We start from the raw sequence: 19,738 nt of genomic DNA, 5'->3' as shown, positions 1-19,738 counted from the left end.
GTTGTGCGGACGCGCGTCTATTTGTGATCCGTTTTACGATTATTCTGAATTCTTGTATGTTACTCGCGATTTATTAAAATTCTTGTGCACCTTAAATTGCGTTATTATTTATGAGTGCACGAGCGTCAGCGCATGCCGATTGTGTCACCCGCGTTCGATATATATCGTTCCGCGGACGCAACAATATATAAATTATTTATCAATAGTATATATATTCAAAATATACATATTTCTAGTTTCGTTTTATTTCTTTGATAGTGATTCAATAGTGATTTTAAATTGTAACATATATAATACATATACTTATAAAAAATATTCCATTTTATTTTAAAATAATTAAAACATTTATAAAATTGTTTATTAATTAATATTTTCAGATACTTCTTATATTTTATAAAACATTTCATATTAATATTTTTATTTAAATATTTCATGTATAAAAAAATAGAAATTTTTTTATTTATCATATTTTTAAAAGTTTATATATAAGAAATATAAATTATTTTGTAATTACGCGATATATAACATTAAAATATATCTATTTAAAAGTAAAAATTAATTGCGCGCAATAATTAGTTTTAAAATCAATTATTTTGAACATTGCTTTATATAATTTTTCTTTTATCTTTTATATTTTTATTTATCGTTTATATTTGCGAATTTAAATTTATGTACTATATTACAAAATAAATTTCAAATTATGTATTATATTATATATAAAATTATATATAATATAACCCTCCCATGGGGTACACCTTGTCGTGGTGGGAGGGCTTAGTACTTGGATGGTGCCTTGAGGTTTATCTCAAATTTTTCTATTTATGATAAATCTTAAGGTGCCTGAATGGGAAGCTAAGTACCTTTCGCGTCGTCGGTGCCGCGGACGGTAAGCGCTTCGTTACCGCGTTTTCGCGTTGTAGTATTCTCGCGTCGTCGCGTTTTCGCGGAACTTTTGGACTTTTCATATAAAATCCCAATTTCATTTATTGTCACGAGTCTCTACTTCCGATGCCAACTAACTGGGATGTTTCGAGTTTGCACACGTTGCTATGCAACGTACACTCTTGCTTCGTGCTTCGTCAAGTGATTCGGCCCGAATTAGTTAGAACTCGATCTATTGCTCGGAATGGTCGTCAATGGGTCCCTTCTCTTTGCTCGTCTACAGCCACACGCACTGCGTGTGTTAACTCTGTCGAGGAGTCGAGTGGATTCCCCTAGGCACGATTTTCGCTCGGTAAAAGGGGCTGCCTCCCCATTTTCTAAATTGCTGAATGTAAGCATTTAAAAAATGTGGGTATCCTCTTCTTTTGCCGTCTACTAGCCTGGTGTAGCATATAGCAACCGCGGGAGGCATAATATGTCCGGGCGGAGCACCTGAAATCGTGCTTAGCGGGTCCAGGTTCGATACGAGATAGGATAATTGCGCGAAAAAGAGTTGGTGAATTTCATTTTCCTCTATTTCCGTCAATCGTTTCGTCTTCTTTCCGGTTTGGGCTTAGTCCTTGCTCGTTGTATCGTTGCAATCCCGACCGGTTGGCTCGAAGTTGATTCTCATAAGTGAAATGGGATTTTCGCTCGTACCGAAACCGGGAGTGCCGTTCAAGGTATACATATTAAGTATATACATCGCGCGATCAAATAGAAAATTTTTTATCGTACCGAAATAGTGCGGACACCGTTAAGTATCGCGCGTAAAATTGCGGAAATAGCGATATAAAAATATCGCTCGTGAGTGCGGGAGTGCCGTTGAAAGTATCGCGCGTCAACAACATGAGAGGAGAAGGAGGCCTGGGAGAGGCATCAGGCACCTGTGAAGCAACTCTATGGTAAATAAATTATCGCTTATATATAATTATTTATTAATTGCGTACGCGCGATTTAAATTAAGTAATTAATTGCGTAATTTGATTTTTTATTTATATGACTTAAACAAGAGAAAAAGAGATAAATTTTTACATAAAAACTGTAATTTAAAAGTTTCTACGTTCGAATAGCTTCTGATAGAATTATTAAATTATTACTTATTAGTAGAATTTTTTTTAAATTTATAAAATTGTTTATCTGCTTATTATTTATGTGCGTCGGATATAAAATTAAATGCATATAATAATAATTTTTTGATCGTGACTACAATTTGAATCTTCTTTGTATGTTACAGATCAATAAAAACTATCGTGAGAGGAGGAGGAGGCCTGGGAGAGGCATCTTGCATCGGCGAAGCAACCTGATGGTGAATATTTATTATTTGTATATCTATTGTTATAAATCGTACGCAAAATTAAATGCATATAATAATAATTTTTTGACCGTGACTACAATTTGAATCTTCTTTGTATGTTACAGACCAACAAAAACTATTGTGAGAGGAGGAGGAGGCCTGGGAGAGGCATCTTGCATCGGCGAAGCAACCTGATGGTGAATATAATTCTCGTTCTTATAATTTAAAGGAATTGAAGAGAAAATTAGAGAGAAAGATTTTTATAAAAATCATATATAAAAATTTCTATTTAAAAAGTAATTTTAAAATTTATAAAATCTTTTCACGTATTTATATCTGCTTATTATTTTACACACCGGATATGAAATTCCGCACAACAATAATTTTTTGAAATATTGATTGTATTTTGAGCTTGTTATAAATGAATTTTATATTTGTATGTTACAGACAACGTAGCTTCGATAATGACAACTCCGCTGTGGCACATCAATGCTCCGGTAAGTGATAAAAACTTTTATTTAATTTTAAAGTAACGGATTCATAGAGATTGTAGATAAATCCGTTGCCTTAAAATGGATGAGCTAGAATAGATTAAATTAAATAACTTTTAATAAATTCGTTCGAAATATATTGCATCCATTGCGAAAATATATTGCAGTATTTCAATTATAAAGAAAAAAGATAGAGAAAAGATTATTTTTGTAGATTTTACCTAATTTATTAAAAATAAAGAACACTAAAAACTGTATCAATTACATCTAATGCTAATTTATTCGCTTATAACGCGCATTTATCTTATTCACTTATCTTACTCTAATTTCTTATTAGCTCATCCATTACAACATTTGTTGTAGATATTGTTTTTAAACTTAATGTAAAGCCAAATGATTAATTAATGAAATAACTTGTAATGTGATAAATGTAATATGATAAATGTTATACACATATTAATTTTATATTTTATTTTAAATTATGCATTACTATAAAAAATTTATTAATTATATATATTATTATAATATCAATCAATTTTTATTGGTAATTTGCACAGAGACTTTTATATTATAAGAATTTCATATATTATACCAGGCTGCTAACAGCTGAAGCGAGGATAACCATTTACATTTGGGCAGGACATACATATACAGATTAGATTAATATACATATTATGTCGTACTTCAATTTTTGCCGGCATTTATTAAAATAAATATAAACTTCTATGAGATAGTGATTAAAATGAACATAAGTAGTTACAAAATATTAAAATATAGTATTTAAATAAATATAAGCAATAACCAGCAATTATTAAAATAAATATACAAGCGATACTCATATAAATTACAATTGCATCTTTCGAAAGCGATAGTTATGTTATGTTAAATTTTGTGATACCCGGTATAAATTCTGTCCAGTTATAAATGGTTGCTTTTGTTTTACATTTTATCATATGAGATATGGCCGTGTTAGCAGTCTAATATAATATAGAGAAATTTGTAATTTGGCTTTATTTCAATTTAAAAAATTAAATTAAATTTATTTTTAAAAATGCTTTAAAAATGAAAATATTTAAATTATTAATTTAAATTATTAAAATTATTTTCAGGAATACTACAAGAAATTGCAAAATTATAAATGTTTAAGAAGATTGTAAATTACGTAAATTCATTCTTATGTAAATTACACCAAAAATTATCGAAAGTATACGTATAATGATTATATAATAGTAATTCATTAAATTAACATATTTATTTCTAGAGTATATATTTTTTAAATATTCATAAAAGAGTAACAATTTATATTTTCATATCAGAGTCATTAATAAATTCGGAAAATTTTTATATAAAATGTAAAAATTCGATGCTAAATTAATGATTAAATATAAGCGTTATAAAATTCGACAGACGCATTTGTTATAAAATCGCGAGTCAATTATTATAATTTTAATTATATGCTTTCTGTTAGATTTATCTATTTATGAATTCCATATCGCGCGGAGCTGAATATTCTTAAAATAAATTATTAAATTATGATTGCGAAAATACCGTGTTCTTTCCGTGTTCTTTCCGCGTTTTTTCCGCATTCTTTTCGCGTTCTTTCCGGGTTCTTTTCGCGTTCTTTCTGAGTTCTTTTCGCGTTCTTTTCGCGTCCTTATAAAAGATTACCGTTTTAACAAAAGAATTTTATCGCCGTCCCTCTCGTCAGATAATATTCCTAAATATTGCTAATTAAATATAAAGAATTATCGAATAAGAGTGTAAAGATTCGATGTGATAAGTCAACGATTAGATATTAGCTTCACAAAATTTAACGATCACCTTCGCTATTATAGGATCGCGAGTTAATTATTATGAATTTAATAATTTGCTTTTCAGTTATATTTCTATTTACGAATTTCGAATCGGAAAATATTCATAAATAAATTAATAAATTACGGTTGCGAAAAACACCGTGTTTTTCCCACGTTCTTTTTCGTGTTCTTCTTAGACGAGATTGTCGTTTTAATAAAAGAATTACATTGCGTCATCGACTTTCCATCGTCGGTGCCGTCGACATGTCGCGGACGGCGGCATTACCGCGTTTCCCCGTTGTGTAGTATTCTCGCGTCGTCGCGTTTTCGCGCTTCCGCGTTGGACTTTTCATGTAAAAATCCCAATTTCCTTATACTGTCACGAGTCTCTACTTCCGATGCCAACTAACTGGGATGTTTCGAGTTTGCACACGTTGCTATGCAACGTACACTCTTGCTTCGTGCTTCGTCAAGTGATTCGGCCCGAATTAGTTAGAACTCGATCGATTGCTCGGAATGGTCGTCAATGGGTCCCTTCTCTTTGCTCGTCTACAGCCACACGCACTGCGTGTGTTAACTCTGTCGAGGAGTCGAGTGGATTCCCCTAGGCACGATTTTCGCTCGGTAAAAGGGGTTGCCTCCCCATTTTCTAAATTGCTGAATGTAAGCATTTAAAAAATGTGGGTATCCTCTTCTTTTGCCGTCTACTAGCCTGGTGTAGCATATAGCAACCGCGGGAGGCATAATATGTCCGGGCGGAGCACCTGAAATCGTGCTTAGCGGGTCCAGGTTCGATACGAGATAGGATAATTGCGCGAAAAAGAGTTGGTGAATTTCATTTTCCTCTATTTCCGTCAATCGTTTCGTCTTCTTTCCGGTTTGGGCTTAGTCCTTGCTCGTTGTATCGTTGCAATCCCGACCGGTGGCTCGAAGTTGATTCTCATAAGTGAAATGGGATTTTTGCTCGTACCGAAACCGGGAGAGCCGTCTAATGTATAGGTATACATATTAAGTATATACATCGCGCGATCAAATATAAAATTTTTAATATAAGTTCTTATACAAAATTATCGTTTTAACAAAAGATTTTTATCGCTGTCCCTCTCGTCAGATAATATTCCTAAATATTGCTAATTAAATATAAAGAATTATCGAATAAGAGTGTGAAGATTCGATGTGATAAGTCAACGATTAAATATTAGCTTCACAAAATTTAACGATCACTTTCGATATTATAGAATCGCGAGTTAATTATTATGAATTTAATAATTTGTTTTTTCAGTTATATTTATACTTACGAATTTCGTATTGGAAAATATTCATAAATAAATTAATAAATTACGGTTGCAAAATCACCGTGTTTTTCCCGCGTTCTTTTCGCATTCTTAGACGAGATTGTCGTTTTAATAAAAGAGTTATCGTTTCTTCCGTTAAATAAACGTTAATAAAAATTGCGTGGCTCGTATCGCCGAAAAGTCGAAACGATTTTCATCATGGAGAATTATTTCTCACCGGTTCTTGTGAGATCCATTCGCGACGTCTAGTTCGGTGGCCTGTTAAAAATTGGGAATTTTTATTGTAAGATTGGAACTAATCTCAGGTTTTCCTGGCAATTTCCGAAAGCAATGATTTCGGTAGTAATTCAACGACGATACGCTTCTTTAACGTCGAATTAATTTAAATAATATATATTTAGATGAGAGAAATGTATCTTTTCTTTTCTTCGTTAAAAAATGTTCTTCATTATTAGGATTGGTATCATTATTGTCTATATAACGCCAGAAAGATTTAATAGTAGATTAAATATGGATATAGCGTTGTGTATAAATTTTAATTTTTTAAATAATTTCATAATTTAATTAATTTTTATTAATTTTTATGATAAAAATGATTACGAATATATTTTATTAATTATTAATTAATTTGAAAAAATTATTTAAAATACATGCACAAATTAACGTATCCAAAATATTTTTATAATTTTTGTTAATATAATATATTATATATATATATATATATATACGCGAAATTATACATGAATGTTACATAAAATGTGCGAATACTTAAAAATTTAGAGACGAATCGAATGGGTACCCCTATATCAGTAAGATATTGATTAAAAGAAAAAAAATTATTAATTTAAACGTTACAAGAATAAGAATCTAGATAATTAATCTAGAATTAATTATATATTTAAAATTATTTCATTTATTTTATTTTGAACACTATTCGAATTGAAATTTTTTAAATCTTGCTGTTATCGGGTTCGATTCGTCTCGCGCGCGACGGTACCCCAAATTATGTGTTCGCACATTTAACATAAACTCCAATAATGCATGTATTTTATTATTTATAAATATAATTGTTCGTAATCACATTTCAATAACAAAGGTTATATTCATTTAATTTTCAATAAAGAAATATATTTCTTAGTAATGGAAGAACATGTTTTCTGACGTGAATATCAATTTCGCGAATTGAAAATAATGACGAGGGATAATTGTCTTTGATTTAATACTGAAATCATTGCTATCGGGAATAGTCCGGAAGATCCAGGATTCGTTCCCTCCTACAGTGAAATTCCCGACGTTCAATGGATCACTTAACTTTTCTTCGCAGATTGATCTTGCGAAATCTGATGTAGAAACAAGATGTTAATCGTTCTCCATTTTTAAGATCGCTCCTCTTTTTATCGGATATTACCGGTATGTCACTTGCGTATCTGCAATTGAATATTTTGAATATTATCGATTTATTTATTCGTCGCGGTTTATCGCGAATTTTAAATCGCGATTTATCTTATAAAAATTCGCAAGTAAATCGTTCGGTGAATTGTATATTCACAAACATTATAGACCTCAAATAATTATTGAAATATTTTTGATTTTTTATACTTACGTGATAATAATTATATCGCGCTCGTGTCTATTGAGAGCTTCGATCATTATATTTATTCGTCGCGTTTTCTCGGGAATTTTAAATCGCGATTTATCTTATAATTTAATCGTTGACTTATGCGTCGAAACTTTGTCTATCTTTCCGAGTCTTTGAATATTGTCTTTTATAGTCTTCGCTAGTAGTGCAAATATTTTTTTTTACTATTTAAGAAGATGACTGATAATTTTATTAATGATTAATCGCGATTATTTAAATCATTATATAAATCTTATTAAACTCTACTAATACATCGATAGTTAGAGATATAGTTAGATAGTTAAATTATTAGAGAGGGATTTTGATAAAATTATTCGTTCCGTTATTCTCTATTAAACGTGGCAAACAACGCGATTTTTTAATTATATGTTAATTATATTCAAAATTGTAAAGTCTTAAGATTCATTTTATTTCATTTAACTAATCATGCGCGAGATGTATGTATTTTCAATATGTATTTTTCAATCGCGATATTTCTATAAAATAGCATATTAATCGCAAATAAATTCGCAAATATTACAGACCTTAAATATCTGTCGAAATATCTTTGCACTTGTGCGTGATAGTAATTATATCGCGCATGTCTGTTAGGTGCTCCGATTATATTATTAAAATTGTACATATCGCAATCAAATATTCCAAATATTGTCGATTTATTTATTTGTCGCGTCTTCTCGCGAATTGTAAATCGCGATTTATCTTATAACTTAATATTATCTTATAATTTAATCGTTGACTTATACGTCGAAACTTTGTCTACCTTTCCACGTCTTTGAATATTGTCTTTTATAGTCTGAGCTAATAGTGCAAATATTTTTTTACTATGTAAGAAGATGATCGATAATTTTATTAATGATTAAAATCGCGATTCTTTAAATCATTATATAAATCTTATTAAACTATACTAATACATCGATAGTTAGAGATATAGTTATATAGTTAAATTATTAGAGAGAGACTTTGATAAAATTATTCGTTCCGTTATTCTCTATTAAACCCGTTATTCTCTATTAATTATATCACGCGTGTCTATTAGGGGCTCCGATTATATTATAAAAATTATACATATCGCAATCAAATATTCTGAATATTGTCGATTTATTCATTTGTCGCGTCTTCTCGCGAATTGTAAATCACGATTTATCTTATAAACATTTGTAATAAATTCTATATTCGCAAATATTATAAATCTCAAATATCTCGAAATATCTTCGCATTTGTTTGATAATAATTATGTCGCACGCTGTCTATTAGCGGTTTCGATTATCATATTACAAAAATTATGCATATCGTAATCAACTATTAATTTATTCGTTATTTATTTATTCGTTATCGCTCTCTCGCGAATTTTAAATCGTTATTTATCTTGTACTTTAATCATTGATTTACATCGAAGCTTGATCTATCTTTTCGCGTTTTGAATATTAATAATCTACATAAAATGCGCCAGTAATGCAAATACTTTCTTCTACAATCGAAAAAACTATCAATAATTTTATTAATGACCCTTTTGATCACGATTATTTATGTTTAAGCGTTATTTATATAAAACTAATTTCTATTCTTAAATTCTATTATTGTATGTCGATTATTAATAATAAATATCGCGTAATTTATCATCGCTAATCAGCCTTGTTTGGACTATGTAGAAATTTTTAATAAATTTTATATTATACGTATATTTTGGATACTTTTGTAATTCTTTGTAATAATTTAAAATTATTCTTCAAAAATTAAATTGAATTTCTTTTTAAAAATGTTTTAAAAATTAAATTAAATTATCAAAATTATTTTCAAGAAGATTAAACAAATTGCATAATTATAAATGTTCAAGATATATTTTAGCATGTTATATTTGATTTTAAAAATTAAAAGTATATCATATAAATGTGTAAATTAACACATTACGGTCCGGGCTGTTTGCGCGAAAACTTTTGCGTGTAGCCGGCATATTTTAAGGTAAACCCTATTTATATGTCTCCGGCATTTTACGAGTAGTCAAGAAAAAACATATTTTTATGTCTCCGGACGATAATGTGTTAATATATAGTTATAATATTAAGTCCAAATGTTAATGCTATCAATATCAAATTATTTATGTTATTAAACATTTGAATAAATCGAGTACATTTATTTGATATTGATAACATCATAAATTATATTTTATAAATCGTACTTTGTAATTAAAAAATTGTGTTTTGCAAATTGTAAATAGTTATAATTGTATATTAATTATAATCTAATATTGATATTTTTAATTATTGACATAGTTGTGTATAAAATACAATTATAACTATAATTATATTGCATGAAATTGTATTTACGATTGTAAATTACGTGAATACATTCTTATGTAAATTACACGAAAAATTATCGAAAGTATACGTATAATGATTATACGTATATATTACATGTATATATTACATGTATATGATTATATGTAAGTATACGTATAGTATTAATTCGTTAAATTAACATATTTGTTTCTATAGAATATATTTTTGAAATATTCGTAAAAGAATAACTGTTTATATTTTCATAGAACTCAAAGAGTCATTAATAAATTCGAAAAATTTTTATATAAAATGTAGAATCGCGAGTCAATTATTATAAATTTAATGATATGCTTTCCGTTAGATTTATCTATTTATGAATTCCATATCGCGCGGAACTGAATATTCTTAAAATAAATTATTAAATTATGATTGCGAAAATACCGTGTTCTTTCCGCGTTCTCTTCGCGTCACCTTCGCTATTATAGGATCGCGAGTTAATTATTATGAATTTAATAATTTGCTTTTCAGTTATATTTCTATTTACGAATTTCGAATCGGAAAATATTCATAAATAAATTAATAAATTACGGTTGCGAAAAACACCGTGTTTTTCCCACGTTCTTTTTCGCGTCCTTCTTAGACGAGATTGTCGTTTTAATAAAAGAATTACATTGCGTCATCGACTTTCCATCGTCGGTGCCGTCGACATGTCGCGGACGGCGGCATTACCGCGTTTCCCCGTTGTGTAGTATTCTCGCGTCATCGCGTTTTCGCGCTTCCGCGTTGGACTTTTCATGTAAAAATCCCAATTTCCTTATACTGTCACGAGTCTCTACTTCCGATGCCAACTAACTGGGATGTTTCGAGTTTGCACACGTTGCTATGCAACGTACACTCTTGCTTCGTGCTTCGTCAAGTGATTCGGCCCGAATTAGTTAGAACTCGATCGATTGCTCGGAATGGTCGTCAATGGGTCCCTTCTCTTTGCTCGTCTACAGCCACACGCACTGCGTGTGTTAACTCTGTCGAGGAGTCGAGTGGATTCCCCTAGGCACGATTTTCGCTCGTAAAAGGGGTTGCCTCCCCATTTTCTAAATTGCTGAATGTAAGCATTTAAAAAATGTGGGTATCCTCTTCTTTTGCCGTCTACTAGCCTGGTGTAGCATATAGCAACCGCGGGAGGCATAATATGTCCGGGCGGAGCACCTGAAATCGTGCTTAGCGGGTCCAGGTTCGATACGAGATAGGATAATTGCGCGAAAAAGAGTTGGTGAATTTCATTTTCCTCTATTTCCGTCAATCGTTTCGTCTTCTTTCCGGTTTGGGCTTAGTCCTTGCTCGTTGTATCGTTGCAATCCCGACCGGTTGGCTCGAAGTTGATTCTCATAAGTGAAATGGGATTTTTGCTCGTACCGAAACCGGGAGAGCCGTCTAATGTATAGGTATACATATTAAGTATATACATCGCGGGATCAAATATAAAATTTTTAATATAAGTTCTTATACAAAATTATCGTTTTAACAAAAGATTTTTATCGCTGTCCCTCTCGTCAGATAATATTCCTAAATATTCCTAATTAAATATAAAGAATTATCGAATAAGAGTGTGAAGATTCGATGTGATGAGTCAACGATTAAATATTAGCTTCACAAAATTTAACGATCACCTTCGATATTATAGAATCGCGAGTTAATTATTATGAATTTAATAATTTGTTTTTTCAGTTATATTTATACTTACGAATTTCGTATCGGAAAATATTCATAAATAAATTAATAAATTACGGTTGCAAAATCACCGTGTTTTTCCCGCGTTCTTTTCGCATTCTTAGACGAGATTGTCGTTTTAATAAAAGAGTTATCGTTTCTTCCGTTAAATAAACGTTAATGAAAATTGCGTGGCTCGTATCGCCGAAAAGTCGAAACGATTTTCATCATGGAGAATTATTTCTCACCGGTTCTTGTGAGATCCATTCGCGACGTCTAGTTCGGTGGCCTGTTAAAAATTGGGAATTTTTATTGTAAGATTGGAACTAATCTCAGGTTTTCCTGGCAATTTCCGAAAGCAATGATTTCGGTAGTAATTCAACGACGATACGCTTCTTTAACGTCGAATTAATTTAAATAATATATATTTAGATGAGAGAAATGTATCTTTTCTTTTCTTCGTTAAAAAATGTTCTTCATTATTAGGATTGGTATCATTATTGTCTATATAACGCCAGAAAGATTTAATAGTAGATTAAATATGGATATAGCGTTGTGTATAAATTTTAATTTTTTAAATAATTTCATAATTTAATTAATTTTTATTAATTTTTATGATAAAAATGATTACGAATATATTTTATTAATTATTAATTAATTTGAAAAAATTATTTAAAATACATGCACAAATTAACGTATCCAAAATATTTTTATAATTTTTGTTAATATAATATATTATATATATATATATATATATACGCGAAATTATACATGAATGTTACATAAAATGTGCGAATACTTAAAAATTTAGAGACGAATCGAATGGGTACCCCTATATCAGTAAGATATTGATTAAAAGAAAAAAAATTATTAATTTAAACGTTACAAGAATAAGAATCTAGATAATTAATCTAGAATTAATTATATATTTAAAATTATTTCATTTATTTTATTTTGAACACTATTCGAATTGAAATTTTTTAAATCTTGCTGTTATCGGGTTCGATTCGTCTCGCGCGCGACGGTACCCCAAATTATGTGTTCGCACATTTAACATAAACTCCAATAATGCATGTATTTTATTATTTATAAATATAATTGTTCGTAATCACATTTCAATAACAAAGGTTATATTCATTTAATTTTCAATAAAGAAATATATTTCTTAGTAATGGAAGAACATGTTTTCTGATGTGAATATCAATTTCGCGAATTGAAAATAATGACGAGGGATAATTGTCTTTGATTTAATACTGATATCATTGCTATCGGGAATAGTCCGGAAGATCCAGGATTCGTTCCCTCCTACAGTGAAATTCCCGACGTTCAATGGATCTCTTAACTTTTCTTCGCAGATTGATCTTGCGAAATCTGATGTAGACACAAGATGTTAATCGTTCTCCATTTTTAAGATCGCTCCTCTTTTTATCGGATATTACCGGTATGTCACTTGCGTATCTGCAATTGAATATTTTGAATATTATCGATTTATTTATTCGTCGCGGTTTATCGCGAATTTTAAATCGCGATTTATCTTATAAAAATTCGCAAGTAAATCGTTCGGTGAATTTTATGTTCATAAACAATACGGATCACAAATGTTTGCTAAAATATCTTCGTCTGTCAACATTTGTGTGATAATAATTATATCGCACGCGTGTTTATTGATGGTTTCGATTATCATATTATAAAAATTATGCGTATCTCGCAATCGAATATTCCGATTATTGTCGATTTATTTATTCGTCGCGTTTTCTCGCGAATTTTAAATCGCGATTTATTTAGTAACTTAATTGTTGATTTCGAAGTTTATTCTATCTTTTCATTTTGAATATTTCCTTTGATAAGGATTCCTCTACACAAAATGCGCCAGTAATGCAAATATTTTCTTTTACAATCGAAGAAACGATCAATAATTTTATTAATGACTCTTTTGATCATGATTATTTACGTTTATACGTTATTTATATAAAACTAATTAAATTCTATTATTCTATGTCGATTATTGATAATATATATCGCGTCATTAATCATCATTAATCAGTCTTGTCTGGTCTACGTAAAAATTTTTAGTAAATTTTATATTATACGTATACTTTGGACACTTTCGTGTAATAAATTTTATTTTGTATTAAGTTTAATATTATAGTTTATAAATTTGTATTATATTTTGTAATACATATTTCTAATGCATTGTATTTTATATATTCTGCATTAAATTTTGTAATATATATATTTGTAATGTAATTATTTTTATATTACATAATTTAATAATTTTTAATGTGTTTTTTATGTAATTGCAAATTAATTATAATTTACGTTGTATATATTATAATTATGTAATATATATTTTTTATATGTATTATATTCTCTGTTTAAAAATTTTATTAAAAAAAATAGAAATAAATAAAAAAATTTTTCCTCCTCAATTTTTCCTCCCCTGTATCTCCGCCTTAACGAAGGCATTTGCCAGGTGAGGAGATTTCAGTACTCTCATGAACCTGAGAGCTATGCCGGCGGTAACATACGCCGATATTCATATAGTCTATTCTTATATTTAAAATCATTTGGACAACGTATGGGCACACATACATACACATATAGGTAAGTAATTTATAAAAATTATTTTTATAAAAATTATTATTTATCATATTTATATATTATTTTCAAAATAATGATTGTTATACTCTGGTGCTACCGGCATTTCGTGCACATAGCACGGAACAAAACCAGAAGTTGTGCACATTATATATTACCCTCTGAGAACATTCATGGACATTGGCTTTGTAGTTCATGTCCACGTTTTCAATGTCCATAGAGGGAGTATCGCTTTCAGGGATCACCTAAAAACAGGCCATGACATCTCTCAGTCTTCTCTCTGCAGAAACAATGGCTGCGTTCAGCAGAAAAAGCTGCTTTGCAACTGTTGTAAAATTCGTGAATCTGATTGGTGTATGCTCTTAGATCCAGTCAAAATTAAGAGTATACACCAATCAGGCTCACGAATTTTACAACAGTTGCAAAGCAGCTTTTTCTGCTGAACGCAGCCAATGTCTATGGGTGCATTTAGAAGTTTACTCACTGAACAAGTAAATAGTAATTGAATATGATTGGTGAATCCAAAAGTAAGAATCAATTACATTCAATTTTTATTTAATTGCCGCTCAATGAGCAATCGATTCTGGATGATGCATCCTATGGGTCATCAGTGTTCCAATTAGGGATTTCGTGCGCGCGCATGTGCGGCTTTGCGCATGCGCACACACGGAATCTCTAATATGGTGAGGGTACCCGATTGACCACGTCGCCAATTGGCCAATTCAAAATAGGACTCTCTGATTGGTTAATCGTTGCTGGTTACCCTAGGCACAGATCGATGTAATTGGCTGTGGTCAATCGCACGTGGTCAAACGGGATACTCCCCTAATCCGTGTGTCATGTGGATTATGAATCTACCATTAGGTTAGATTACATTAGGTTAGGTTAGATAAGACGCTCAGCTGATTATTATGTATGGATTGTCAAAAGCTGTTTATTTATGATAGATGTTATTCCTTTCGTGTGTAATATGAATTTTAGGCATTGCAGAAGGGAAATAACGCGAGATTTGAGTTTCACGCGATTGATGTGGCAAAAAATTCGCGATTAAAAATGGTCGATTTGAATGAGTACAGGGAAAGTGTTCGACAAATTAGACAATACGCGGCCGAGCATAATGTCTCGGAAGCGCAAACGTCGGAAATATTTCAAGCATGTTTCCGACAGTTGGAGGCGAAGTATTCGAAGAAGTCGAATAGACTATCGAGGCCTTTGCGATGCGCTTTCTTATTCCTTTTTATTTCTATTATATCGTTACATTTGTACAATCAAAGATGGTTAAACGATGCATTTGTAAGAATCTCACAGAATTCCATATATCCTGTTTTATATGCGCTACGCAAGTTAGCTATCCCCATTGTCAGTTTATATCCATCATTGTCTGGTATGTGATCAAATATTATTTTAATGGGATATAAAAATATTAAAATATGAAATTTTAGAGACTATTTTATTTCTGATACATGGTATTTATTATTTTAGAATTATACGATGAATGGTGTCTGATAGAAAATCCATATTTTTATGTCAGCGACATAGACTGTTGGCCTTGTACCATGGTCTATTCCGTGCCAGATTTAACTGGTCATAACATCAACAAATCATTCAATATTGGTATACCATATACTAGAGCAGAGAATAATACAAAAGTTAAAATGAAAGATTTAGTTGATACATATTGGAGTAATCAAGATATTTTTGATCAGGATGCTAGAAGAATCTCTTCCAACAATGAAACTTTTAAGTAAGTTTCTTTGCTAGTGTTAGTGTTAAAACGAGTTTCATGTTATGCAATATATCTTGCCTTATATGTTTATATAGAACTATCCATGATGCCATGAGAAACAGATTGGATGTGTATCCGACTGATTCACTTACTACTCATATATCTTGGAAAGTGAATCGTATGAAGCCTAACAGAATACTACGAAAATTATTTCCAAAGCCAATTGAGACTCCAAATTGGTGGAGTCAAGGCACGGAGAAATATATTTTTATTGATGAATCAGAATCACCGTCTTACTTACTGGTATGTAATATGTATGAAGCATTCTTATTATAACTCTCCTGGGTATAACAATCAATTTATAAATTTTTAGCCTAATCCTGAATGCAGCAATATTGTGATACGATGCGTAGCTGGTGCAAGGTTGATAAAAATGATACCGAGCTCAGAATGTATTCAACATTGTAGATCCTTGACCATTTTATTATCTGCTGGGCATACATGTAAGTACCAGGAAAGTGTTTGTAGTTAATCCTTTTCATTTTATCGTTATTTTTGTACATTTTTTCTTTTATGTTTCTCATAAGTATGGTACAATTGGTGGTATTGGAGACCCGTGAGTCTGCCAGTGTACAATGCTACCGATCTTTCTATTGGTTATCTAACTTCGTTTTGCTAGTGCCATCAATAGGAGAAACTAGTTGTCAATGTGCCAAAGTGATATAGCCAAAAATAGCATAAAGTCGCATTTAAGCTTATATATGTTTGCATGTTTTTCATTCATTTCCCAAATATTATATATAGATGTATATTCGTGATTTCATTTGATATATACGGTTTTTTGCACATTTAAGTTTTAAGAATAGTATTATTTTTCCATTACAATAATAAATGAAATGCAAAGTAAAACTCAGCAGTCTACTAATACAAAGTTACCTGAGATTACTTCTCGACGTATAGGCATATTCGTGTACCAATTATAATAAAATGAGCTTTCTATCTCTGTCTGCATATAATTTAGATACGTTTTTATATGATATCCATAATATAATCTAAGACACACGCGTATTTAGAAATAAATTATATAATAAATAAATTATGTGCAAATTGTATTCATGGATTTTGTCACATTATTTTACATTCAAGTATACAAGTTCATGTAGCCAAATATATGCTAATGACTTTATCTGCAATGTGTCAAATGCTAATATTTGCATTACATGATATGAGAAGACATTCTAATTGATCATTTTCTCAACATTACTCGCATCTCTTATGACTTTTTTAGATTCTTTAAGAACATCTCTAATCGTGGAGATGGTTTGATCCATCTTGACAAACGCAATCAAAATGCTTTTGTCTTTTTGTATAATGTCGGAATGTCTCCTTATAAGAGCATCATCGATGTAGCTCTTACTCAAACTTCTGCTTGAGTTTCTGCTTATATAGCACAGGTACTAGAGAGAGCAGTGCGAACACGCACAGAATAATTATACTATTCCACGACCATGCGTCGCTCGATGACGTGAGTTTGTGTAAAGTTTGACCTGCTTGTATGGCGACGAATGAGGGCGGCGCGACGCCGAAGAAGGTACCAACGGTGAACGGCGTCATTGGCACGCCAATCACCGGACTGGCCAAATTGATGAACCAATTCGGCAGAAATGGCGTCATCCTTAGAAACAGCATGTAATTCAGCAGATTATGGCGATGTTTGTCCACAACCATGGTCCACTCTTTCGCCTTATCCGGAAAGTATCGGTACAACAATCGTCTGCCCAGTAAAGAAGACAGCAGATAGCATAGGGTGGCGCCAACCGCGCTGCACGTGCACACGAGTAGTAACGCAATTGGGAAGCGAAACAGAAATCCTGATAGGATCGAGAGAAAGATAGAGCCGGGAATGGCGAATGTTTGTAAGCTATCATTAAAGTATGATGTAAGGAACGTGCGCAACTATGTGGAACTAGTAAAATAAACTCAATTGAATATTTAAGGATACAAGATGTAAGTGATGAACAGTCCAGCCAGTACTTGGAAATAATAAAGGTCTTTGTACCGTCCTAATAACTTTCCCAGATTCTTGGCATCTTCTATATGAAATGGCAGCTTCATGTATTGTTTTTCATCTCTATAAAATACATAAGAGAAATATATATATATATATATATATATATATATATATATATATATATATATTGTATATTTGATATAAACGACAAATATATTTGACAAATTTGGCTGTTCTTACTCTTCTAATTCTGGAAAGCTCATGTATACATAAGACAATGCAGTCAATGAAACTATGAAGATGAATCCAACGGTTAATATTGCACTTCTCGTTGAAGTTTCACCATTGGTTGCACTGGATAATACTATAAATATATAAGAAAAAAAATATTTTATTTATCTTAATATAATTTTTGCAATTAAGTATAAATAAAAAAAACTGATCAGATTTTAAAAAAGGTAGAGAAAAAAATTAAAATATATAAGATTATACATTGAAAAGTATTTGAAATCTATGATAAAGAAAAAGGGATCATAATAGATATACATAATTTCATACATACATATGATAAATGTTGAACATGAATCTTTTACATGTTACTCGCGTGTTTCCGAAAATGTCATTTCCGAGATACACAGGATATAATCATTTAAGCAAACTATTTTTCCTCATTCCTGACTCATTTCCTCCAAAAAATAAAAATCGCGTGATCATGTCTTACCTGATTTCGCATCGTTCTGTGTGCTCATCTCTCTCTCTTTTTCTTGGTATGACATTTCCACAAACGATTTTCAATCGGATTCGCGTCTTCCACCGTTTCGTCCGACCAATTTCAACGCATTTCTAACGATTCTGACAATACTCGCGTGGGCGGAGAACAAAGTGAAAACCACTTTCTCGAAAGGCTGAGTCGGTGATTACCCAAAGATAACCGTCGCGGTAAACGATCAGCTGATCTGTCTCGTGTTACCTCGGCATTGGCTCGGGATTCTACAGGCAGTCACTTCGCATGTGTTCACATGCGATAGTAATTAAGCGTGAGACGCTTATTGAGAATCGCATCGTTGAATTAGGTCGACTTTGGAGGCACCTTAAACATTGTTTAGCGGTTGTCATGGCGACCGTGAATTATGTCAATCGTGACAGACACGTGTGACAAGGCAATGGAAAATAGGTACGCACTCTCTTCACTTACAATTCTTTACACTTTTCCGTAAGCGAAACAGAATAAAGCTGGGAACACAGGCTTTTGCATAAGCGCATAACCATAAGCATAAGAAAATTGATTGGTTCATTTTCTTATGCATATATTTGTGGACCAATCAATTTCCTTATGCTTATGGTTATGTGCTTATACAAAAGTCTGTGATCCCCGCTTAAATACGCGTATATTTATATTTTATGACAAACATGTACTGACAATCGATAAAATAGTAATGAATAATGAGTAAGTAAAAATTCATCGATTACCATCAATCGATATCTTTTAAATCAGAAAGATGGCGTCTGCAGTTAATACGTGTATCGCTCCACTTGTTTTTCTTCTAAATTTTGAAGTGTAAATCCACTTTGACGATCATTTAATCATGTACGTATTCGTATTATTTAATGAAAAAATGAAACTTGCTGGAAAAATCGTTATTGGAGGTGAAAATTATATTCTAATTGTGTTTTTTGCGATGTGTGTGTGTGTGTGTGTGTGTCATTCTCAGAACGATTTTTTTGCTGTTCGCGACCGTGTATTTTAATCGCTCGATAGTTTCTTTTTCGATTTGAATAATGAAGAACATTTTTCTGTCTTTGTTTCGGGCTAAATTCTTTTCTTTTTTAATTTTTTTCAATTAAATCAGACAATTTCAACGTGCAACGATCTAAAATCTAGATAATTTCTCTTTTAACAAAATTTAATTATAACTAAAATTATTTAAATTGTATAAATATAGAAGACTTTTATTTATTGTAATTTAAATTAAATTTACAAAAA

General features: G+C 31.1%; 2 protein-coding genes and 2 long non-coding RNA genes across 6 annotated transcripts; 2 read left to right on the top strand and 2 right to left on the bottom strand.

Moving 5' to 3' along the window:
- Nucleotides 1-743: 743 nt before the first annotated feature.
- LOC145972023 (uncharacterized) lies at nt 744-3,951 on the top strand. 3 transcript variants are annotated; one of them, XR_014439026.1, is made up of 4 exons: nt 2,164-2,230; nt 2,344-2,415; nt 2,666-2,715; nt 3,819-3,951. It is a non-coding gene; the product is annotated as an uncharacterized LOC145972023 (long non-coding RNA). The 3 variants fall into 3 exon arrangements; XR_014439025.1 differs by lacking the exons at nt 2,164-2,230; nt 3,819-3,951 and adding an exon at nt 744-1,826 and having other exon boundaries at nt 2,666-2,861; XR_014439024.1 differs by lacking the exon at nt 3,819-3,951 and having other exon boundaries at nt 2,666-2,861.
- Nucleotides 3,952-5,864: 1,913 nt separating this feature from the next.
- Nucleotides 5,865-10,551, bottom strand: LOC145971707 (uncharacterized). Its single transcript, XR_014438932.1, has 3 exons — nt 10,383-10,551; nt 7,110-7,224; nt 5,865-6,055 (listed from the first exon to the last, which is right to left on the bottom strand). It is a non-coding gene; the product is annotated as an uncharacterized LOC145971707 (long non-coding RNA).
- Nucleotides 10,552-14,879: 4,328 nt separating this feature from the next.
- On the top strand, nt 14,880-16,759 carry LOC145972192 (uncharacterized). The gene is made up of 5 exons (XM_083100591.1): nt 14,880-15,401; nt 15,500-15,761; nt 15,839-16,046; nt 16,117-16,246; nt 16,331-16,759. Exons 1-5 carry the CDS (start codon nt 15,071-15,073, stop codon nt 16,420-16,422), a joined length of 1,023 nt encoding a protein of 340 aa, XP_082956717.1. The 5' UTR covers nt 14,880-15,070; the 3' UTR covers nt 16,423-16,759.
- On the bottom strand, nt 16,195-18,930 carry Stas (Transmembrane protein stas). Its single transcript, XM_083100593.1, has 4 exons — nt 18,476-18,930; nt 17,995-18,118; nt 17,746-17,874; nt 16,195-17,664 (listed from the first exon to the last, which is right to left on the bottom strand). The coding sequence occupies exons 1-4, from the start codon at nt 18,528-18,530 to the stop codon at nt 17,157-17,159; spliced, it is 816 nt and encodes a 271-aa protein (XP_082956719.1). The 5' UTR covers nt 18,531-18,930; the 3' UTR covers nt 16,195-17,156.
- Nucleotides 18,931-19,738: the final 808 nt, after the last annotated feature.

This window comes from Camponotus vicinus, unplaced genomic scaffold, assembly GCF_025532165.1.
Source record: "Camponotus vicinus isolate PSW18456_S1 unplaced genomic scaffold, iyCamVici1.0 SCAF_5, whole genome shotgun sequence".
Lineage (NCBI taxonomy): Eukaryota > Metazoa > Arthropoda > Insecta > Hymenoptera > Formicidae > Camponotus > Camponotus vicinus.
Note: the sequence above shows the minus strand (reverse complement) of the source record. Positions and strands in the feature narration are given on the sequence as shown.